The sequence below is a fragment of the Acomys russatus genome, chromosome 6 (assembly GCF_903995435.1).
Source record: "Acomys russatus chromosome 6, mAcoRus1.1, whole genome shotgun sequence".
Lineage (NCBI taxonomy): Eukaryota > Metazoa > Chordata > Mammalia > Rodentia > Muridae > Acomys > Acomys russatus.
The window spans coordinates 86,803,401-86,827,619 of record NC_067142.1 but is presented as its reverse complement, the minus strand read 5'-3'; the positions used below and the strand labels follow the sequence as shown (position 1 = coordinate 86,827,619).

The 24,219-nt window shown below is 43.1% G+C and overlaps 1 protein-coding gene across 3 annotated transcripts in view; it reads left to right on the top strand.

Moving 5' to 3' along the window:
* Positions 1-1,854: 1,854 nt before the first annotated feature.
* Positions 1,855-24,219, top strand: part of Syt14 (synaptotagmin 14) — a 135,101-nt gene continuing 112,736 nt past the window's right edge. For 2 of the 3 annotated variants that reach the window (XM_051148161.1, XM_051148160.1), the window contains exons 1-2: positions 1,884-1,911; positions 6,674-6,721. In XM_051148161.1, coding sequence (XP_051004118.1) covers positions 1,899-1,911; positions 6,674-6,721 — 61 coding nt within the window. In that variant the 5' untranslated portion in view covers positions 1,884-1,898. Of the gene's footprint in view, positions 1,912-6,673; positions 6,722-24,219 lie in introns of all 3 variants that reach the window. The other variant, XM_051148162.1, reaches the window with a different exon arrangement.

The following is a 24,219-nucleotide window of genomic DNA, read 5'->3' as shown; positions in this document are numbered from 1 at the left end:
GACTAACCTAAAATTACAGTAGCAGGACAGTTGTTCTGTTTGATACTTCAATAACAATTCCTATTGGTAGACAGATGCTTTTTGTGTGTGTGTTTCTGTGCATGTGTGCTATGTCTGTATAGGTGCACGAATATGTGTGTAAGATAGACATATTAAGTGTTTTCCTCAACCACTCTCCATCTTATTTATCTATATATCTATATATAATATTGATGTATTCCATCCTGGTGCCCAAGGAGGCTGAAGCAGATGTCAGATCCTTTGGAACTGGAGTTACAGATAGTTGTGAGCTCCCATGTGGATGCTGGGAGCTGAACACAGGTCCTCTGCAAAAACAGCAAGTGTTCTTAAGTGCGGAGACACCTCTCCAGTCTCACCCATTTTATTTTTTTGAGCCAGGCTTTCTCCTTGAACTTGGAGCTCATCAATTAGTCTACGCTAGCTTGTCAATGAACTCTAAGGGCATACCTATCTCCGTCCTCCAAGGCTAGGATGACAGGCATGCTACTATATTTTAGAAATAGGTGTTGGGGATTGAACTCAAGTTCTCTTGCTTGCACAACAGGCACTTTGCCAACGGACCATGCCCCTAACCCCTGCAGCCCGCTCTCAGCACAATGCCTAGATCAACAGATATTTACTCAACTAGTCAAAACACTAAAGAACAGGGAAATGTCTCAGAGGGTAAAAGTCTTTGCCACCAAGCCTGCCTGGCAACCAGAGTTTGGTCCCCAGAGTCCCATAAGGTGATGATAACAAACTTCTGCAAACTGTGCTCTGAGCATCACATGCATGTCCTGCTCCCCAATAAGTAAGAAATGCAGGAAAGATGTTAAGGGTCAATGTCTGTTGAGCACCGATTGACTGAGAGAGAGGTTACGTAAAGCCAACCCGAGGCAAGTTCTGCTCTAGATTACAGCCCAGCGTCACTTACATAACAAGTGGAACCCATTTTCTTCTTTGTATCTGTCCTTAGCACAGCCACCTGTTCAGGAGTGAGCATCTTCCCCCTGTCCTCTACTTCTTCTGGGCCTTTAAAATTAATCACTTGAAGCGGGAGGTCAGGCAAATAGCGGAGGGGCTGATAAGGTAGCTAGTTGTTGGTTGTTCAGGCCTGCAAACTTAAAAACGGGTCCGTCACAAGCATTTCAGGCCCTTTGTCAAGATGTCTGTCCGACACCTGCAAGTGTGTGGCCTCAGATGTGTGCTTGCAATGTATGGACAAAAGCGAACTTGTACTTCCAAGGGGGCAGCAAGCTGAGGAGAGAGAGAGGAGGAAGGGAGGGAGGGAGGGAGAGACAGCGTCCTCGGGATCCCTCTTTTGGTGTGAGGTGAGTGTTCAGGCCAACCAAAGCAAACCTGAGTAGATCTTCTCCGGGAGCGCGTCCGGCGTCCAGCCCTCGCGGACCTGTCCATGGTCCTGACGTCTCCCGGGCGGCTCTCCAAGCAGGTTGGAGGTTGGCCGCGGAGGGCGGCGCTCGCTCGTCCACTCACGCACCTGTGCGAGGCGGGAGGGGTCGGGTCGGTGGTGGGCGGGGCTGTGGCTACCTCGGGGGCGGGGCCTGGGGAGGTAGGTGGGAACGGGTTAAGTCGGGGCTGTGGGCCAGGCGACGGTTGTCGCGAGGGGCGGGGCCTGGGGGGGCCGGGGGCGGGGCGGTGTCACGTGCTGATGGTGCGCGTCCGTGGAAGGTTCCGCTTCCTGCGCCGCCTGCTCTGGAGCTCCGACCCCACCCCGCCGCCCCGCCCCGGCTCCCCGCGGCCCGGCAGCTCGGCCTCGGGGCGGTCCCGCCCCTCTCGCCGGAGGGCTAGGCGCAACCTCTCGCTCTCCTCCCCCCCCTCCCCGCCTTTCCCCCCCCCACGCGCTTCCTGCGGTTGGTGCGGTCCATGGCGAGCGCATCATGGCGATCGAAGGTAAGTGGAGGCCGAGCGGCGCGCGGAGAAGACGCCCCGCGGGCGAGCGCAGGGCCCCGGAGGCCGAGGCGCGGGGTGCGGGTCCCCACCGTGAGGGAGGCAGATGCGGAACACCGGCCTAGGCGCGGCGTGCGGTCCTCGCGGGCACTGGCCTACGCGTTGTGCGCGCTGAGGTGAATGAGGTTCTGAGGCGCCGAGGGCACTCAGGTACTGAGGCGCTGAGGTACTGAGTGAGATGCTCAGGTACCGAGGCGCTGAGGTACTGAGTGAGATGCTCAGGTACCGAGGCGCTGTGGTACTGAGCGAGATGCTCCGGTACCGAGGCGCTGAGGTACTGAGTGAGATGCTCAGGTACCAAGGCGCTGAGGTACTGAGTGAGATGCTCGGGTACCGAGGCGCTGAGGTACTGAGCGAGATGCTCCGGTACTGAGGCGCTGAGTGAGATACTCAGGTACCAAGGCGCTGAGGTACTGAGTGAGAGGCTCGGGTACCGAGGCGCTGAGGTACTGAGCGAGATGCTCCGGTACTGAGGCGCTGAGTGAGATACTCAGGTACCAAGGCGCTGAGGTACTGAGTGAGAGGCTCGGGTACCGAGGCTCTGAGTACTGAGGAGCACGATGTGAGGCGACGGCGGGAGGCTGCCCTTGGGACAGGAGGACCTGCTCCGCCGGTACCGAGCCAGCACTCTGGGCCGGTGATATCAGTGCTACCCGCTTCTGTTGACGGGTAAGGGACCAGGGCATCGTCATGAGGTTAATCCTCGCATCTGTCCCTCAGATTGCTTTTCTCCGGGGAGAAGTAAACGCTTCTATGACAGAGGCACCGAGAGGACGGCCAGCAGGAATGTTTCTCAAGTAGCTTACTTAGAGCTAAGTTCTTGGGTAAGATAGGTGGTACCCATGGGTATTTTCCTGAGAACCTGGGGCTGGAGAGGCGTGCGGTTTGCCTTGCTTTTCATTTTAAGGAGGATGTTGTGCAGTTAGTGCTCACAGCGTGTTTTCCACCTCAGACGAGCTCAGTGCGGAAAGATTTCCAGACCTTCCCTGTGGGACATGTACATTCATAACCCATATGCAGGGCACCTGTGGCTGAATCATTATGAGTCTACGTTTAATGTGTTCCCCTCCAAGTGAGATCACGGTAGCTCCCTCAGGTGACTGGTCTCTGGTAGTGGACACACCCTGGGGCTTCTTTAGGACCCCGACAGCAAATTCCAGAATTGACTTAGCTGTGTGTTTCAGGTTTACTTCACTTTAGAGACTAAGTACAGGACGCACTGACATGATCTCAATTTGCTAAGATGGTGGAGAATAAAATCTACCTGTAGGCTTTGATGTTCCTGCTATTCAGAACAGAAGGTTCAACCCTTTAATGGACATGTCCATTTAAGTGGACATACCTCCACTTAAAAGCAATTTCATAAATTTCCCATTTTTTGTTTAAATGAAAAAAAAAACCCTCATTTAAACTTCTTAATTTCATTGATTATTAACTGCAATTTTTTTTTTAACACTAACTAGAAATCTTGGGAAACTGTAACCACTAGAGTTTTACTTTGTAGTAAAAAATAATGAGCTAGCTAGGCTTGTTGTCAAGTTCTAGTCTCTTATATTAGTTCTGTGATTTAAAAAAAAAGTACTTTGACAGATTTGACAGTTATCAGTTAACTAAATTTAAGATGCAGTAATTATTACTTTCCAAAGATAGGAGCAGGTGAGATACGGCTCACTGTGTAAGGGCGCTTGTTGCTGTGCCTAACAACCTGAGTTCAATCTCTAGACCCTAAGTGATGGGATGAGAGTGTGCACTCCCACACATACACAAATCCAATAAATACATACAGAAAGTACAGACATATTTTTAAAATAGTTTTTCTTGTCATTCCACAGGGTTTTTGTTTCTTTGTTTTGTTAATACTAAGCATTGTAAAAACCACTGTTAGGATTAAGGGAATCAAATAAAACAACCAACGTATATTAGATATGTGAAGAGTTTAATTTTAAGGATTTATTTTTATTTATTTATTTTGAAATAATGTGAGAAGGTGTGTGTGTGTGTGTGTGTGTGTGTGTGTGTGTGTGTGTGTGTGTGTGTTTTTTCACCAAGGCTGGAAGAGGGCATCATATCCCCTGGAATTGCAGTGAAAAGTAGTTAGGCGTTACCTGACATGTAGGGATGGAACTTAGGTCCTCTGCAAGAACAGAATGTGTTTTTACTTGCTGAGCCATTCATCTCTTCAACCCAGGAGAATCTTGCGTTAACAATAGATGTTAAAAAGTACAATCTGGTTCCATGAGTAAAGTATGTAACTCAAACTTAAGTTACAAATGCTACATCCAGAGACTGTGGCTTAATTACTGTATAGAAGAGATAGTTTAAGAAACCTATGCAAATATAGACCTCAGTATAAATTATGCTATCATTATCACTTGATTCTATTCCATTAAAGCTGAGTGAATGCCCACTCACTTGACTAATGTCTTCTCGGTGTTAGAAGACGTAGTCAGAGGTGTATCTCATCCTGTCTCTCCAGCAAGTGCTCTGTTGCAGCTCACTGGGAATACTACATTTAAAACTATATTTGACAGTGGAGTTTTGCTGATTAATAATTCTTTTGTAGATTTAGCTTGAGTTGGGTGTTTTGTGTTTTGCTAAGCCTGTCTTTCTGATGTAGTATTATAGTTATTGATAATAAGGAAGTAGTGACATTACAACCAAATTAGACAGTAGATCTAACTTACTTTAGTGATAGAAATACTGTTTTCTAGGGTTTTTTTTTTTTTTTTTGCTTGCTTCTCAAATGATCTACTTAAAAAAATGAATATCACAGTTTTTATTTCTCATATAATTGTAGGATTTCTGTTTCTTGTAACTAAACTGTTCATAATAAGCTTCTATAATGAACTAAAAGGATTAAATAATTTAATATTATTATGTAAAAATTAAAAATAATTCATGGTGTAATTGGTAAGGTTAAATGTAACATACAGAGAATACCACAAAATTTTATTGATTTCACATTAGAATAGTGGCATTATGTTTTTGAGAGAAAGAAATGCATATATATTGAGTAATAAAATTTCTCTTAGATAAGAGTAATCACTATGTTTATAATCTATAATGTAGTGTTTTTTATATGTACACATATTGTCGAAGATTAAATCAGGACATGTCTGCCACTTTTTTCTGGCAAGAACATTTAAAATCTGCTGTCCCCAGAAGTTCTCAAAACTATAATAAGTTATCCTAAAACCATCAATCATGCTGTGCAGAAGATCCCTGAAATGCATTCCTCCAATTGGGTTGAATTGTCTTTTTTGTCTGGCTTTTTTCTCTTTCAGATCACTGTTTTCACTGTTTATCCTATTGTTGGAAATATCAAAATAACCTTTATAGAGTCTATAGCATTCTCCTGTGTGTGCATAGCACAAAGTTACATCACTGTTTTTATCTTGCCAGATAGACCCAGCAGTTCGTCTGGGTAAATAACCAGGAGCAAGGCATGATATGTGTATTAAAGTGACATGCTTAAAAGGCCTGTAGCAGTATTAATACAAACCCAAACTCAGAGCAGTCCAAATGCATATGCACTGAAGCTTATTATGTCTAGATACACACAGGCTTGTATACATGTTTATGTGTATTTAAACATGGGAACGAATCACAAATGTACAGAGGATAGTAGGACTGAGCATGTCTACTCCACACAAGCAGATGGAGCAGCCTTGCTATCAGAACACAGGAGAGTAGTTCCTTTGTAGTTCCTTTGTAGGTTTGGGCAGTGCTTGTGAAGGTGGGTAGACTTTGGAGTTGGTGGCTAACTGCTGTGTCTGCTTTGCTGTAACTTGGGTGTGTGCTTCGTGATAACTGATTGCATGGGGCTTTATAAATATGCAAACGTTCCTGTATTTATGTTTTCCTGACCACTAAATAGAGGTTTGAAAATGAGATTATGGGGAAAAGGTCTTCCAAAGAAGTAACAGTTTTTTTGGGTGTGTGTTTGTGTGCATGGGGCAGCATATCATCATCACATCATTATCACCACCATCACCACCACCACCACCATCATCATCACCATCATCACCACCACCACCATCATCATCATCACCACCATCACCATCTTACTACCACTACCATCACCACCACCACCACCATCATCGTCACTACCACCATCATCACCATCTTACTACCACTACCATAACCACCACCACCATCATCATCACCATCATCACCATCCCTACCATCATCACCACCATCATCATCACCACCACCATCATCCCTATCATCATCACCGTCATCATCATCATCATTATTATGTCATGTTGTCTATTGGAGTGGGTAGCTGAGAATGAGGTGAGGGCCACACTTGCCTTTATAGCTCATGTGGCAGCATGACTGGTGCTTCTGACAGGGCTGACATTTAAGGTAACTGTGATGTTGGGGCTCAGGAACAAAGTGCTCCTCCCTTACTATGGACACATAGGAGATGGTGGTGGACTTTCTCCTCTTAAGAAGCTTTTCCACTGGAATAGCTTACCAAATAAAGGAAGCGTCTTCATCCCAAAAGTCATAAAGCCTTGGTGTCTAGATTATTAAGGAAAATTCAGACTGGTGTATCTAGTTTCATTAACCTTCCAGAAAATAATTAGGGAGCTTTTTTCTAAGATCATTTCTAGGTGCCTGTTTAGCATAGTTCTTTCTAACAGTCAAACTGAGGCCATTTTCTGTATTTTTAGTTGCTAATAAACTTTTTTTTTAATAGGTGGAGAGAGAACCTGTGGAGTACATGAACTTATCTGTATTAGAAAAGGTAGGCCAATCCTCTGCATGGATATTTAAATACTAAATGAATACTTCCTAGGATATAATAAATTTTAGTATGATAATTTGAATATATAAGGCATAGAACTTAATAAATATTAGCTCTCATTATCTGTATTATAGATGAGCACACCTTGAATCCATGTGTTGCTTATTATGTGGCTACTGACAGTTATATGTTTCATTTTGATGGACTAATAAATAAGGTCTGGCTTCTATCTTTTTTTAAATTTTTTATGTTACGAGTAGGCAAAGAACAGGAGTTTGATTTCTGGTCCCTTTCAGAATCTTGAGGCTGGGTCCATATTGGGCTCTAGTTGGCTTTTGTTCTCTTACTGTACCCTATCAGAGAGATGCGAGCCACTGGTTGAAATTCAAATTGGGAGTATTTACAAAGACCACATCCTCTGATACCAACAACTGCCCACACTTCTTTAGAAGGAGCCCTTGGCAACCAGGCCACTCAACTATGTTGTCCAGGAAGGGAACCCAGGTGCTAGATGGGAGGCAAGGACCAGGTGTTCTATGGCCTTTAGGAAATCTCAGGACACCCCACTCCTTAGTGCAGTGCTGTGAAGAAGCAGACCTGGAGACAGCAAAGGAAGAACCCTCTCTCTCATCCCCTGACCACCCTGCCTGTGTCTCTCTCATCCCCTGACCACCCCTGCCTGTGTCTCCCTCATCCCCTGACCACCCCTGCCTGTGTCTCCCTCATCCCCTGACCACCCCTGCCTGTGTCTCCCTCATCCCCTGACCACCCTGCCGGTGTCTCTCTCATCCCCTGACCACCGCTGCCTGTGTCTCCCTCATCCCCTGACCACCCCTGCCTGTGTCTCTCTCATCCCCTCACCATCCCTGCCTGTGTCTCCCTCATCCCCTGACCACCCCTGCCTGTGTCTCCCTCATCCCCTGACCACCCCTGCCTGTGTCTCCCTCATCCCCTGACCACCCCTGCCTGTGTCTCTCTCATCCCCTGACCACCCCTGCCTGTGTCTCCCTCATCCCCTGACCACCCCTGCCTGTGTCTCCCTCATCCCCTGACCACCCTGCCTGTGTCTCCCTCATCCCCTGACCACCCCTGCCTGTGTCTCTCTCATCGCCTGACCACCCCTGCCTGTGTCTCTCTCATCCCCTGACCACCCCTGCCTGTGTCTCCCTCACCCCCCTGACCACCCCTGCCTTTGTCACAGTGAGGAGCATCTCCTTCTTTTCTCTCTTCAAGTGAGCTGGCACTTTGGAGTTCGGCCAAAAGCCTAAAGCTCACCCTGACCTTTCACCTTGAGGAGGTTGAAGCAGTGTCTATGACACATGATAGACTTACATGCCAGAAAAATGTCAGTAATCCTGGAAAATCCTTAACTGCTTTGAAGTTGAAAAAAATTAAACGTTGTTGCGTAAATACATGAGATTATCACTGATGTGGCTATGCTAGTTTGTGGTTCGCAGCCTGCAGTTGTCATCTTCTTCATTAGCACGTGGTGGTTATTGTGTCGTTTCTCTGGTACTGGAAGGCAGAGATTGAGTCAATTTTCTTGATTTGTGCATTTTACCAAAAATAGGGAAGAACAAATTTGTTTATCTTAATGTAAGCATTTTAATTCTTGCGTTATATTTTATTTAGTTTTTGTGTACTAAATTATTTTAATCCTGTTGAGAGCTTTAAATAATTTTATAGTTGTTATCTTGTCCCACTAACATTTTGAAGCCTTTTCATTTGATGGGACACAAAACATGCTACACAGATCATCTGATGGGACACAAAACATGCTACACAGATCATCTGATGGGACACAAAACATGGTACATAGATCATCTGATGGGACACAAAACATGCTACATAGATCATCTGATGGGACACAAAACATGCTACACAGATCATTTGGAATCATACTTGATCAAAACCCAAAGGCTAAGAAGTGATTCAGTTGCAATCAAAACCAGTTGACGCAGTACTCAGGTGAAGGACACCTAAAACAGAGACTGAGTGGAGCACAGAGGGCACCAGGGAAAGGCTATCAGGACAGCTGCGATCTTAACATGGTCTTCCTCTTAGCTAGGGTCATGTGCTGTAATAAACAAGCCTTTTCACTTCTCTTTGTGCTGTGGAATCTTCATTTTGTAGTTATTTATTTACTTTTGAGACAAGGCCTCAGGTGGCTCAGGATGGTCTTGAATTCACAGTGTAGCAAAGGATTTTGAACTCCTGATCTTCTACCTCCACTGGCCACGTGTCAGGGTTACAGGTGTGTGCTGGTGCTGTGCCTGATTTTATGCATTGCTGGGGATGGAACCTAGGGCTTCATGTGTGCTAAGCTACGTTCTTAGCCCAGTAACATTTAAAACATTATTCACACTGTCATCATTTACTGAAAAAAATTAGATCTGTATTTTTTCAGCATTTAATAGTATCCTATTCTAAATGTTTCATAAATGTTTACTCATGTAAGACTGAAGGCTAACACTTCTTCATTTTAGGGTATGCTTACACAGACAAGAACATATGAAGATTATATAAAGTATAACCATTGTAATTGGTGCCAGTTATTCTGATAGAATGACACCAAACCAACTCTTGCTTTTTTTTTTTTTTTTTTTGAGGCAGGGTGTTGTATACCCCGCACTGGCCTTCAGCTTACTGAGTGTCTAGTGCTGGCATTACATTTCTGATACTTTTACATTCACCTCACAGTGCTGGGGTTTCAGGAGTGTGCTACCACGCCCCACTTGACGCTGAACTCATTTTTATGTGTGTTCCACCTTTGCTGGCTGTTCTATCTGTCTGCAACAGAACATATGACAGTGTAGCCCCCGACTAATTTCACTTCTGTTGGTTTTTATCTAATTTTCCTGGTTTGAATGTGCCTTGAATAAAGCCAGTGTGGAAGGACTTTAAGTCCTTGCTCTTTTATCTGACATCTCAATATTTTTATTTGGATGCCCATAGAATAGCAGATTGACTCATCTTAAAGGCGTCTTAATTTCTTAAGTGAGCCTTCATCTTCCAATGAGCCCTTCTCATCCCAGCTAATAAGTAGCACTGTCTACCTAGTGGCTTTGGTCCTGACTTAAGAATCTTCCTGTATTTCTGTCAGTCTCTTACCTTCCACTTGTAATGTGTAGTTGTTGGTTGTACTTGTAGAGTATTTTGAGTCTGTCCTCCCCCTTGCTTTGTTGCGGTCATTGTAGTCTTGAATATTGTCTCCTGTTTAGACACTAGAGTAGTTTTCTGTTTTTTTCTTACTTAAATGCTTGCCTTCTTATAGTAAGTATTGGTGATTTTAAAAATGTAAATTAGCCACATCACTCTGATGATTGGAATTCTTCTGTGGATTTCCACTGTACCTGGAATAAAATCAAAGTGCCTCACCTGGTCCACAAAGCAGACTGTGAGTCCAAGGTGGCAGCTGCACATCATGAGCTCACTGTATGAAGTGTGTGTGAGAGCTCACTACTGAGACCTGTGGGCAGGGACGGACTCTGAAGAGGAATATTGCTTTTAAGAGTAAAAGGTTATAATTATATACCTGCTAGAAATTGCAAATTTTCTTACCTTGTATATGATGCCTATCTTAGTTATTTTTTGTTCCGGTGATAAAATATTCTTGGCAAAAGCAGCTTGCGGGGGACAGGGCTGGGCAGTCATGGTGGCAGAAGCCTGAAGCCGAGGAGATGGGGTGTGCCAGTGGGCTTTTTGTTCTCGTGCAGCCCAGGCTCAGGGAGCAGTGAGCCCCCATCAGTGTGGCCTTCTTACACAGTTCACCTAGTCAAGGTAGTCTCTCACATCTGTCCAGAGACTGACCTGAATAATTCAGGTACCCCAGCTCTGGGATCCGTTCCTGCTGTAAGGGAGCTCTGATTGTTCACTTTCTCTTACGTTCTTACCTATCAACCCATATTAAACTATTTTGAACCTCAAAATAAACTAAAATAAATAATAATCCTCACAGGCGTGTCTAGAGCCTTACATCCTAGGTAATCCATATCCTGTCAAGTTGTCAGTGAAATGGAAGCCATCACAACACCATTCTGCCTTCCCTGCAGACTTGTGTGAAATCCTTGCTCTGTTAGTAGTGTCTTTTGGATGTTTTTGTTGTTACTGCTGCTGTTAATCTGGTGGTAGAAAAATGTAGTTCAGTGTGACTTGGATTTCCACTTTTCTTAGGAGAATGCAGTGCCGTGCTCTGCTTGCAGAGCATATCAATGAGCGGAAAGAGTAGAAGACCCTGCGGCTTCATGAATGCCTGCCTGCTTGCTCTGTAGCCCTGATCCTTTAATATTTGCTAAGTTAGGGTCCAGGAAATCTTCAAAATGTATAATATTGAGAGAGACGGGTCTTCCAACATTGTTATCTAAACATATCCCCACAGTACATCGGGTTATTCTGCTTCCATTGTGGGGAACAAGAATTATGGACCTGGAGACCCAGGACAAAGGTGTTTTGTAGGCAAGTGTGGGATGGTAGTGAAAAGCTAACGTGGGACAATCTAGGACAGTGTCCAGAATAAGCAGACCTGAGATGCCAAGGGCAGGCTATTTATAGAGCCCTGGAAGCAGAGTGCATCTATTCTACAGTGTAGCTGTGAGCTGTGTGCTGCTCTGTTGTAGCCCAAGCCCCACCCCATCCTTCTTCTGAGGTAGGATAAACAAAGGAGGCAGAGATAGGAAGAGAAGGGCTGTTTAGTAATACTGTCTGCTGTGTACGCAGAACGTGCGCCCTCCTGTCCCTCTTAGTCTAAGACTATAATTTTAAGGTTGGACCCTCCCTCCCTCCTTTCCTTCCGTCCCTCCCTCCCCTCCCTCCTTCCTCCCTCCTTCCTTCTTTCCTTCTCTCTCTGTTATCTGTGTGTTTGTGTGTATGTACATGTATGTGTAGGTCAGAGGTCCATGTTAGGTATTTCCTTGCATTATTTTCTTCTGCTTTATTTCTTGAGATGAGATTTCTTACTGAGCATAGAGCTTGCTGATATGTCCAAACTAGCTGTCAGCTTATCTGGGAGGTTTGCCTGTCTCCACCTCTATAGCACTAGGATTACAGGCATTTCCTACCATGCTCAGCTGTCATGTGGGTGCTGCAGATCTGAATGCATGTCCTCATGCCTGCTATGGTGCGCGCTGTACTAACTAACTCCCCAGCCCCTCTTTTTTTCTTTTAATTTGGCTTGTATGTTCACCATATTGTATTTTATTCCCTTTGATACCATTTAGTCTTTGATGAAAGAGACAGTAGAATTGGATTCCAGTGCCCTATGAAAAGCAGCGGTGGTAGACAGAGAGCCAGTTTTACAAGCCCCTGTATATATATCCAGTTATTTCCTTCCGTAGATGATGGAAATAAAAAGTGTGTTGAAGGTCTGAAGGTTATGAAGTAGAGGATGGGTTTCTTCTGTTACTTTTCATTTTCATTTTTATTTTTCACTTTTTAAGACAGGGTTTCTCTGTGTAGCCTTGGCTGCCCTGGACTCACTTTGTAGGCCAGGCTGGCCCTGAACTCACAGTGATCCACCTGTCCCTGCCTTCCAGAGTTTTAAGATTACAGGCATGTGCTACCATGCCCAGCTTTATATTTTATATTTTACCATTTGTCTAATTGTGGGTACTGTTCTAAGGATGGGCAATTTTGTGGTTAATAAATGGCAGATGTTTTCGTCTCCTGTGCCTTATAATGTTTGGGCTAGCGGAATATAGACAATAAACAAAGCACGTAATTCAAAATATCTGTAATTGCTATGAAAACTACGATGCTGTTAGCATGGTACAGAAGTCACGTGTTCCATTTGGGGTGTGTTGAGTTCTAGGTGCTCTTAAACATTGATTGGGGATGTCAGGCATTTGGATATCAAAATCTAGAAATTAGGGTAGGAATGGGAAATTGGGATGGATGTGGCAGTGAGAGCCAGGGTGCCAGTTGAGGTCGCCCTGAAATGGAGTGGAAAGGCCAAGATGGCCAGGTGCAGACATGACTGTTGGCTTACGTACAAATGAAAACACATTGTCTGACTCTGAGGACAACAGTAGATTGCCTTAGTGAATTCAGTTTAAAAAGACAATTAATGGTTGCATTAGTGATAATTATTAAGGAAATTATTTTTCAATGACTTAACCAAAAGCATATTTTCTATAGAAATATATCTTCTCTATTGTTTATAGTAGGTTTTTGTTGTTGTTGTTGTTGTTGTGTGTTTGTTTTGGTTGAGGTTTTTACAGAGTAAACAAGGTGTAATATATGCTCTGAGCCATAGCAAGAGTGGTAGTTTAACTTCATCTGAAAGTGTTCTCTTGGTCAGGGGCTTATGATGGTTAGTTTGTGTCAGATTTGTACCTACAGCAGATGCAGACTGAGAAGCGGAATTATCTGTTAGCTGTCTGTTTCTCCTGTCTGCCTTCATATCCCACGGCTTCTCTCCGGTCCCTTTGACTTTTACAGTGTGTAGGTAGCTGTGGACTTGATTTCGTGGTGGGTTTGCATTGGGTTCGCATGATGCTTTTTGATGTAGAATGGGATGACAGTGTTGTCTTTCTCATTTGGTTTGTGAGTTTTAAACTAGTTAATGTATGTTAATGTATAAACCAACTAGCCATAAATGACTAGAGAAGTAAAAACCAAAATTATTAACAAAGTGATAACAGTTTAGTAACAATGAAATAATAAAGCATTATTTCATCCTCCCATGCTTTTTTTTTTTTCCCCAGTATAGTTGCATTTCATTTTGGTTAAGTTTCAGAGGTTAGGGCTGGAGAGGTGGCTCAGGGTTAAGAGCACTGATTGCTGTTCCAGAGGTCCTGAGTTCAATTCCCAGCAACCACATAGTGGCTCATGATCATCTGTACTGAGATCTAATGCCCTCTTCTGACCTGCAGGTGTACATGCAGGCACAACACTGTATATGTAATAATAAATAAATAAATCTTTTTTAAAAAGGAAAGAAACCCTAACTACATATTAAAAGTTTCAGAGGTTATGCTTTGCAATTAGCAGTTTTTGTAAGACAGCCATTTATACTTCATGTACTTCTGTACAGCCTCACGTAAGATGCCTTTTGTTTCCTGCCCACATCTAGGTTCTAGCTCAACTCCATATTCACCAGAGCTTAGAGTCCACCTTGGGTTTTGCCATTCAGCCCTTGTCTTCTTTTTCCATCCACTCTGCTGCAGTAGTGTGTGCCCTTAGTAGGCTGTTTGTTCCCTTGAGTGTTTTGGTTGCTGTGATAAAATATCATAACCATGGGCGACTTAAGAGTTTACTGTGGCATACGGTTCCAGAGGGCAGGAAGTCCACAATGTGGGAGCACACAGCAGCAGGATCAGGAAGTTAAGAGATGTGGAGGTGGGGTGAGGCTATACATTTTCAAGTCCCACTCCCCATGGCACGCTTCTTTCAGCAAGGCTCCAAACAGAGCTTCCAGACAGGGACCAAGTGTTCAAATGTGTGGAGATGTTTCTAATCTAAACAAGGACACTAGTATCTTATCAGATCACATGATAGATAGTCAGCAAGCGGAGGAGAGGCTTATTACTCTGAGAAATTCAGGCCAGCGGTTTGTAAGGACCACAGGGCACGACCTCTATGGTAGTACAGGTCTAGGCTCTGGCACCTGCGGCTCTGGCATATCTCCGGCATGTGGCTTTGGAGGGTAGCATGTCCCTCATCAAGCTGGGACTGTGGAGGAAAGAAAGGGAAAGCGTTGTTTCTCAGAGGTGTTTATGGGCCAGCCTGGAGGCAGTGACACTCCTCATGTTCCTTGGCTACATAGTTGACTTGCATGCTGTGCATGATCCTGCATAGCAGGCTATAGTCCACTGCTTACACCAATCCACCTTAACAGGACATGCCCGTTGGCCATTGTCTTATGTTCTGTGTGTATATTAATGATGACTTAATGGACAGGTTTCCTGTACTAGTACTTGAATAATGTAAAGCTATGACTTAAGTGTGAATTTAAGGGCTTTGTGAAAATAAGTAATAGGGATTTTGATATATTTTGTTTTTGTGGCAAGGGGTTGGGAATTTTTCTGATTTTGTCTAAAATCGCCTTCTCCAACAACTTTCTTATAAGGAAATAACATAACAGAAATCAAGCGTTATTCCTAGACCCGATCATTATAGCACTGCCTACTATAGCAGAAAAGTGAAAAATAGGACTTAGAAAAAACATGAAATATACACAGCCTTTAGTAGTTATAAAGTCTGAGCCAGGTAGAGTGGCACATACTTCTTATCCCAGCATCTAGGATGCAGAGGCAGGTGGGTCTCTGTGATTCTGAGACCAGTCATGGATACATCGTGAGCCCTGTTTGGAAAAAAATAAATAAAATAAAGAATAACCATAAAGTTTGAGACATAAATTGGAAGATCTTTTTAATAGTAAATGAAGAAACAAATTTCAATATCCCTTAAGACAGTGGTTCTCAACCTTCCTAATGTTGTGACCCCATATTTCCACATACATTTCCTCATGTTGTGGTGGCCCCCAACCATAAAATTATCTTGTTACTACTTCATAACTATAATTTTGCTACTGTTATGAATCACAATACAGATAGTTTTGGAGGTAGAGGTTGAGAGAGAGACAGAGAGAGAGAGAGAGAGAGACAGACAGACAGACAGACAGAAGACTATGGACTGAGTTGTTTTAGATTTACCAGACGTCCCTGGTTATCTTCTATTTTCTTTACAATTTCTTCTTTTGCTTATAGCAAAGCCTTTCATCAAGGTGAGTGTGGGGGTGAGTTATTTTATGCCACCTATCATTAAGGGGAAATGAAGTGTTTTCCATCAGAGAAATAGTGGGTTTTGGAATACAAAACAGATCTTCTTCTCCAAGATGAGCTCACTGATATTTCCTGAGGAATGAGCTCATAACAAAGATTTTCTTACATTCATTACAAGCATAAAGTTTCTCTCCTGTGAATTCTTTGACACTTGCTGAGATTTGACTGCTGGTAAAGGCTTTTTGACAGTCACTACATACATTGTGTTTCTTTTCTTCATGAATTATCTGATTTGTAGTTAGGGCATCCTTAAGACAGATTTTACTACATTCATTGCCCTGTCTCCCATGTGAATACTTTTGGTATAGTACAGCCTGGCATATAGTTGAAGAATTCCTCACATTAGTTGTGTTCATAGTTATCCCTAACTTGTGTTTTTAATGCTTTGATGTGTTATGAGTTCTGCACATATGTGCAAATTCTAACAAACACACACACACATTTTGAAAAGTGCTTTTTATGTAGTATCATTTTTGTCTTAAAGGTTCCATTCTATATTCAAAACTATCCCACCACTGTGAATTGTATTTTTTTGATGTTTATTACTTTAGATATTTTATGAGCCCCAAATTAAAATAATAGATCTCAGTCAGGTGACTATGTTAATATGTGTTAATATATTTGAGTCTTACTCTAGTCTTTTGGCACAAGATTCCCTATGTTTTTGCTGTATTAGTTTCTTTTGTATACTGAATCTTTATGCAGCCTGTAGTTTACTTGTTATGCATATAACAGCATAGGTCTCAGTGTGAATGAGAGTCTTTTCAGAAACTATGGAAAACAGAAGATCTTCGTAGTGGCTGAGGAATAGAAGATGCAGGGCCTTGAGTAAGGATGGCCCTCATAGGCCATCTGTTTGAATGCTTAGTCATCAGGAAGTGGCACTATTTGAAAAAGATTAGGAGGTGTGGCCTTGTTGGAGGACTGTGTCACAGGGGGCGGGTTTCCAGATTCCAAAAGCCTGTGCCAGGTCCAGTGTTTCCGCCTGCTGCCTGCAGATCAGGATGTAGCTCTCAGCTGCTCCAGCACCATGCATGCTGCCATGCTCCCCACCATGACGGTAATGGACTAAATTTCTGAAGCTGTAAGCAGGCTTCCAATTAAATGCCTTCTTTTATAAGAGTTGTTGTGACCATGGTGTCTCTTCACAGCAGTATAACAGTGATGAAGACAGAAGATATCAGTGGAGAATTTTTTAAAAATACTATTTTAACACTAAAAATAAAAATGGGAATGAGCTGGCTACACAGAGAAACCCTGTCTCAAACCCACCTCCTTCAAAAAATTATGGGGATTGAGAATTTAGCTCAGTGTTAGCACACTTGTGCAGCATGGGTGAGGCCCTTGCTTTGGTTGCTGTTACCACAGAAATTAATTAACTAATTGAAAAAATAGCGCATGGAGTATTACTTAATGGGAAGCGCAAAGCCAGTACGGCTAAGTAGTTAAAGAAAAAAACATTCTGCTTGCTGGATGTCATGGCCCATGCCTGTAATCTTTCAAAGATGAAAGAAAGCCCAACGACTTAGTACCTGTGTGTTGCTATGATAAAGACAACATGATGAAAGGCAGCCTAAAGAAGAGAGAGTTTATCTTGTCTTACGGTTCCAGAGGAATAAGAGTCCAGGTGGTGGAGTGTAGGCATGGCAGCAAGCAGCAGGCATGGCGGCAGGAACGGGAACCAGAGAGCTTACGTGCTTTACCACCAGCAATCAGAAGTAGGACAGGGCCCTCCCAGGGACTTACAGTCTCCAGCAAGGCTGCCCCTCATAAGCTTCCCCAGTGGAGCCGCCACTTAAGGCCTGAGTGTTCAAATGTCAGAGACTGTGGGGGTGTTCTCACTCACACCACCACACGGCGTAACTAAGCCTGTAGATGTATCATCTGCCATAATTCTTCATTAGAGAGAACTCTAAGGAGGATTAAGCCCCTGAGCATGCTTGGAAATGGTACAGATGCACTTTCTAGGCTGTTCTTGTATTTGGACTAAGATTGCATGGAGCTTAGACGGGTCACCTGAGCTTTTATTGCCGCTGTTGTGTTATAGGGGATGGAACCCAAAGCTTTGTGTCTAGGCCAGCACTCTGCACTGCTTTACGTCACAGCACCACCTGTGGTGATTCTCTGCATGTTGCTCTTAACTTCTTTTCCTGGTCTTTTTTGTTTTGTTTTGTTGAGACAAGATTTCTCTATTTAGCAATGACTGGCCTAGAACTCACTATGTTGTAGGTGTAAGGTTATTGTGTAATTCAAATGTTGATTTCTGTACCCCCCCATATCTGGTGGTCTCAATATTGTGTAAACACTGCTCCCCAATTGTCCCCTGTATGCCAATAAAGCAGTTTACAGACAATCCTTGATTAGGGCACAGAATAGGTCTGGACTTCCTGCCAGCCTCGGGAGGAGGAAGTAGAGGATTCAGCAGGGGATGCAGCCACAGGCGAGAGAGCTGCAGGAGGGATGAACAAGATTCAGCTGGAGCAAAAAAAGAACTGAAAAGCAAGTAGCTTGGGGACTGTGGCGTAGATTGAGTCAGGATAACTAGAGGATTAAGAACAGACTTAGACTGATCAAGGTTTCTAGGACCCTCTGGATCCTTCTATTTCCCCATTCTCCCATACTTCTCTCACCTAGAGTCCCAATAGGAGGTACCCGCATCTATCCCAATCTCCTGGTAAGTGAAGACTTTCATGGGACATCTCTTTTGGGCTAGTATCCAATTGTAAGTGGGTATATACCATGTGAGTCTTTCTGGGTCTGGGTTAACTCACTCAGTATGATCATTTCTAGTTCCATCCATTTGCCCACAAATTTCCGGATTTCCTTGTTTTGAATAGCTGAGTAGTATTCCATAGTGTAAATGTACCATAGTTTCTTTATCCATTTGCTTGGCTTACTCTTAAGTCTGAGTATCATTTACAGTTTATCTTAAATAACTAAAAAAAAATCTCACCAGTTAACACTGCACTGTGAGTATTGACATCGACCCAAAAACAACCATTAATAATGGATTGAGCATGGAAATGGAAGGATTACAAGTTGGATTAGATAATGCACCTGTCCAGGTCTTTTACCTTCTTATAGCCATACACAACTGTATGCGCATAAGCAGGTATAAGAGAGCACTAGGCATAGAGGTGAAGAGAGTTTGGACACAGTAGATGGAGCAGTTATCCGTATTAGAGCTCCAGAAGAGGCTGAACCAAGTGTTGCTTGTCCAAGCTTATAGCCACAAAAGGTATTTCTGTGCATTGTCTTTTTATTTTTTTAACAAGAACCTAACGGCTGGTGCCTTATGAACAGGAATCTAGTTAGGTTTTTATCTTTTACCATCTCTATCCTTAGATTCTCTTCTCAGCTAAGGAGACAGATCCTGTCTTCCTTCTGCCCCTCAGGTGGGTCCTGTGTCCTCTCTTCTTCTGGTGCTATTCTTAGCTATCTATCTCTTTATTCTTAGCTATCTCTTTATTCTTAGCTATCTCTCTTTTTTGGGGGTAATTAGATAAGTATGAGAAACTATAGAGGATTTTTTTTTTAGCCAATTTGGAAATTATACACTGATATTATGTTTAAATCATTTATTATTATTTGTGTGTGTGTGTGTGTGTGTGTGTGTGAGAGAGAGAGAGAGAGAGAGAGAGGGAGAGAGGGAGGGTGGGGGGAGAGCGCGCGGGCGCTCCATAGTACATGTGTGAAGGCTGGAAGACAATGTTTGATGGTTGGTTTTCTCTTGCCCCTGAGGATCCTGGGGATTAAAGTCAAGTTGTGCTTGTGGTGCAAGTGCTTTTCCCTGCTGAGCTGCCTCTCTAGTCCTGTGCAGCTGTGTTTTAATTTTGGGGGTGCTGGAGTAGGACAGACATTTTTGTGTTTAGTGATGGAACCCATCTTTTGCTGTAGTTTCAGTTATCCAGAGAAAAGCAGTAAGAAACCTTTCCTCCATTCTGTCCTTTACTGGGAAGCAAATTATGGAAATTAAAATTTCAGGGTGTATGGATTAAGTTTTCAATTTGCTTCATCCAAGCTGGGCAAGTAAGTTTAGTCAGTACTGGAATTAACTAAATTTCAAAAGGCAAAAGCTTTACTTAGTTTATAGTTAGGTCCAAGGTCAGACTGACCCAGTTGGCCTCTGGTGAGGTCAGATGGCTAGTGAGTATTTTGTAATGTGTGGTCATACATCTGATAAGAGCAGAAATAAAGGATAAATAAGCAGGCCCCATAGTCCTTTGTAAGGGCATGCCTCTTCTCATGATTCATGTAAGGACCTTCCACAAGTTCCATAATTCAAAGTTTCTGACACCTTCCAGAAGGGTTACTATAGGTGTCAAATCTTCACTATGTCGGCCTATGGCACATAGTTAGCATTCATCTATACCAATCTCACAAGACTCCTGTCAGGGCCAAAGAAACTAAAGTAGCCAGTGAGTTAGTATGTGCATTTCTTCATTGTGAGCTCTGTAAAGTCAGAGGAAGTTGCACCTTGCAATATTCAATGTCATAGAATAAAACAATCCCACATTAAGAAAGAGGAACAGTGGGATAGTGAGGAAAAGTTGAACTAATGCAAGACCAGAGCCCAGCAGGGTAAACATCAAGTCCTTTAGCACCATGCCTGCCACTTAAGGTCCAGTAGAACCATCCGACCTCCAACATAGTGTGGAAGCTCTGGCCTCTACTGCCCCAACATGTGTGGCACACCTGGCCTCTCCTGAGCCACCTGTACTCAGTGCCTGCAGCTTCCTCAGCAAATGCCCTACAGTTGCAGCGTTCCGCACATTCTGTCTTCCCTATTGCAACTTAGTACTAACTTTCACATCTTCGTCCATTGCTGTGTCAGCTGCACTTTGCAGGTCTTGCCTTGCTACACACTGCCTGGGCTCGAATACATTTCCCAGGATCCTCAGTGCATTCCTCAGTTGACCCTTTGTTCTTATATCTGCATGACTGCAAAAATGGACTAAGTTCTTCTGGCAACTTGAAATGCAACAAGACCCTCTCTGACCATTGCTGCAGCAATCCCTGAGTTTGTGTGGCTTAACCTTAGACATTTTCTTTGGGTGGTTGTTTTTCAGAAGGGCACTCCTTAGCTTTCTCAGGCAACTCTTTTGGAAGTGAAGGTTTTTCAGATACTGAGTTTTTATGTCTTGGATTCTTCAGGGAGGAACTTGGGCTTATACTCAGGTCACTTTTTCTGTTGCTCTAACACCAAAGTGCTTGGTTTCTCTTTAAATGATGGGATTTCCCTAGTAACCACCACCATCACCACGTTGTTCACAGAATTTGCCTTGTTCACTACTTGAAATGCTCTCTAACTCTCTTGCTCACCAAAGTGCATATTTTTTCAAATTGCTTCCATTTGGGGGATTGGAGAGACGGCTTAGCGAAGAGCACTGGCTGCTCTTACAGAGGTCCTGAGTTCAATTCCAAGCACCCACATGGTGGCTCACATCCACCTGTAATGTAATCTGATCCCCTCTTCTGATGTGTATGCAGACAGAACTCATATACATAAAAAATAAATACATATTAAGATGATTGCTTCCATAATGCAATTTGCTCTCTGCAGCTCTTACCATAAACCTAGCTAAGAGCAGCAAACATTAACCATGCTTTAAACTGAATACTATGTTGTCTTAAATGTCTTCTAACAAATAAATCAGTTCATTATTTTAAAATTAATTTTTATTCACAATTCCAGCACATAGCCACATTCTTTGCTGGAATGTGACACTAATGGTCTCTAGTTCAATTCTCCACAGATTCTTTGGAAATCTCCTGAATATAGTTTGCTGTCCCAATACCTATTGGCATTCTGGCCTTCTAGATTCAGCAGGATCACTCACCAAACTCTTAGCAGTGCTCTAGGGCTTGCCTAATCTGTAGCTCCAAATTCTTAAATGTCCTTCAACAGCCCAGTTCCAGAGGCATACAAGTCACATGGCTACAGTTAGCCATAGTGACAACCCTACTTCAGTACCAATTTTCTCTATTAGTAACCTTGCTCATTGCTATAAAAAGAAAACAAACAAACAAACAAACAAAAAAACCAAAAGAAAACCCTAACAAAACCAAAGTAAAACCCAAAACCTAACATTTAGAGAGAGGAAAGATTCTTTTTAGCCCATGGTTTCAGAGGCTTTTCTTCTTCATGTTGGGGAAGGTAAAGCAGAACTGCTTACTTAGTCTGTGCTGGTGGGAGCATTCAGCGTCAGCTTGTTCATACAGCAATAGATTAGTGGGTGGAGATGATGAGTCTTAAGCATAATCAAGGAAAACCTTCAAAGACCCGCCCGCTGTGAGCCCTGCTGTGACCCAAGCCCACTTCTCCAAAGCTCCGCAGCCTTCAGCAGTGAAGAAGCAAGCGGAGCCTGTGCCTATAGGGAACTTCACGTCTAGGCATTCCAGCGCGTCGTTCTTACTGTTAGCATTCCTATGGGAGAAGGTGAGGACGTACAGACTCCTAGTCTACGTACACCAGGCCTAGGAGGGTTATACTGATGGTTCCTACTTTTCACCAGTAATGTGAGAGTGTATGAGAAATAAATTGGTAACATGGCCTTCTCACCTTCTTCTGTATTTGTATAAGTAATAGTGTATAATTTATATGAAGCCTCTTACTGATCTCTGAACAACTGGCATCCAGTATGAGAAATCTCGTCATTAATCTTTGGCTCTTAGCAAAGAAGTCAACCTCTATGTTCACGTTCTGTGCAGTCCAGGGAATGCCTTGCACCGTAGGATCAACATTTAAGGTAAGACACTGTAGCCCACTGTTCTATTCAGCTTTGCTTTCTGCAGTTTCCATTATAAGATCAGAAAATATTAAATGGCAAATTCTAAAAGTGAACAATTAAAAAATGTATTTATAAGACAATTACAAATTGTACATTAGGAAGAGTAGTGATATGAAGCCTCACTTAGCTAGTGATTGTAAGCTTGACAAGTGCTTCAGCCAAACAGTCAAGCAAACTTTTACACCTATTTCTTTTTTAAACTGTGTGAGCTTCCATATTAAACCTAGAATCTCCACTCAGTGGGTCCATATCTGTAAGCTCAGCCTAATCTTCCACCATTATTCCACACTCTTAAAATCCATCCCCGTACATATGCCCCAGACTTCTGCTTGAATGTATTAGCAAATTCATTAAGGTCTTTACAAGCGTAGCACACCTCCTCATGGACTACATTTTCCCTTCTAGGAGCCAGCTCTGCCTTAAGTCTGGTTATAAGTCTAGAGGCAACTTTTGTTGGGTCCGGAGGAATGTCAGTATTGTTTTACCTGGCATTTCCTTCAGAGAAGATCACTGCTGATTTATCAGACAACAGATGAAGAAAAGAGATTGAGCCAGGAAAAGCTTTGCCGAGCAGAGAAGATATTAGTAGGCAGTTAGGAGAAGACCCATGTTGAGCCCACAAAGTAGCAAAAAGACAAAACAGAAAAACATACATTTTATAAGTGGCCACCAAGGAATGGAGGCTTGATTTCAAGTACTTAAGAGCAAATGGCAAGAAAAGGGGGATGGATACTTTGTTTCAAGTGGCTGATTTTGCTGAGGCTTTTGTTGCAATATACCCCACATGTTTGTTTGTTTGTTTGTTTTTAGCAGCAGTTTTTTTCTCCTTTTCCTCACTTTGAGCTGTTTTGTTTATAAAAAAATAGGAAAAACTGCTGAGCAACTAGACAAAAGGTAGAATTAGAGAAGGGCGGCAACCAGCAAACAGAAGAAACCATCATAGAGAGGTTAAATAGATAGATTAATTTCCAGTGACTGAACCAAAGAAAGGGAGTTGCCTCCCAGGTGGAAAGAGGGGAAAGAACTGCGTCAAAGGGCAGTCAAGTCAAAGAAATGAAAATGCAGGAGGATGGTCAGATGAGACTGCCCTTTTCAGGAGACAGGAGACAGCACCTTTTGCGGCCAGGCAGTCCCGGGTCACAAAATCAACAACAGTGTTGCCAGTAGTTATACAGCATATGCCTGCTAATGGGGATAATGCACAGGGCTGTGACAAAATAGGATGACGTCCAGTAGAAACGATGGACCTAAGGCGTTTCAAGGATTCAGTGATGTCTTATGTGGTGCACTCACCTCGGTGAAACAAACTGGAGGGGCCTGGTTACACCTGTATTAGAGGCTGGTCCTCAGTTGCATTGGTAGTCATGGTGGAGAGAAGCAGCCAGGAATTTGGAACATGCAATTGAGCGAGGACCATTGATACAGTGAGGGACCAGTTGATAAGTGAAGGTCAGTATGCTGATATACAAGAACAGGTTTGATTTGAAGACACAATCACAAAATAATGTTGTTTAGCAGCTTTAAGAGCTTGGGACAAAGTTGAGGAGCCAGGAAAAAAGTCTACATCATTTATAAAAATCATGTAAGCCTTCACTGATTTTTTGTTTTTTTAAATAAAGATAAGGCTCAGCTGTGAAAGCCATATTGGGGCCTTGTGCAAGATAGGTGTTGATGGAGACCCTGGCACTTGAAAATGCAAATGTTGAGTGTAAAAATGCTATTAGACTACTAAAGGTGTAGGCAGCACCCATAGATGAATAGATAAAGAATATGAATGATATTTTTTTCTAACATATGCCATGCTGATGTAATAGGTCAAGCTATAGGTTCCCAATATCAAAGGGCCTGTGCTTTGCTGCTGCTTCTCCTCCTCCTCCTCCTTCTTCTTTTCCTTCTTTTTTGAGACAGGATTTCTCTGTATAACCTT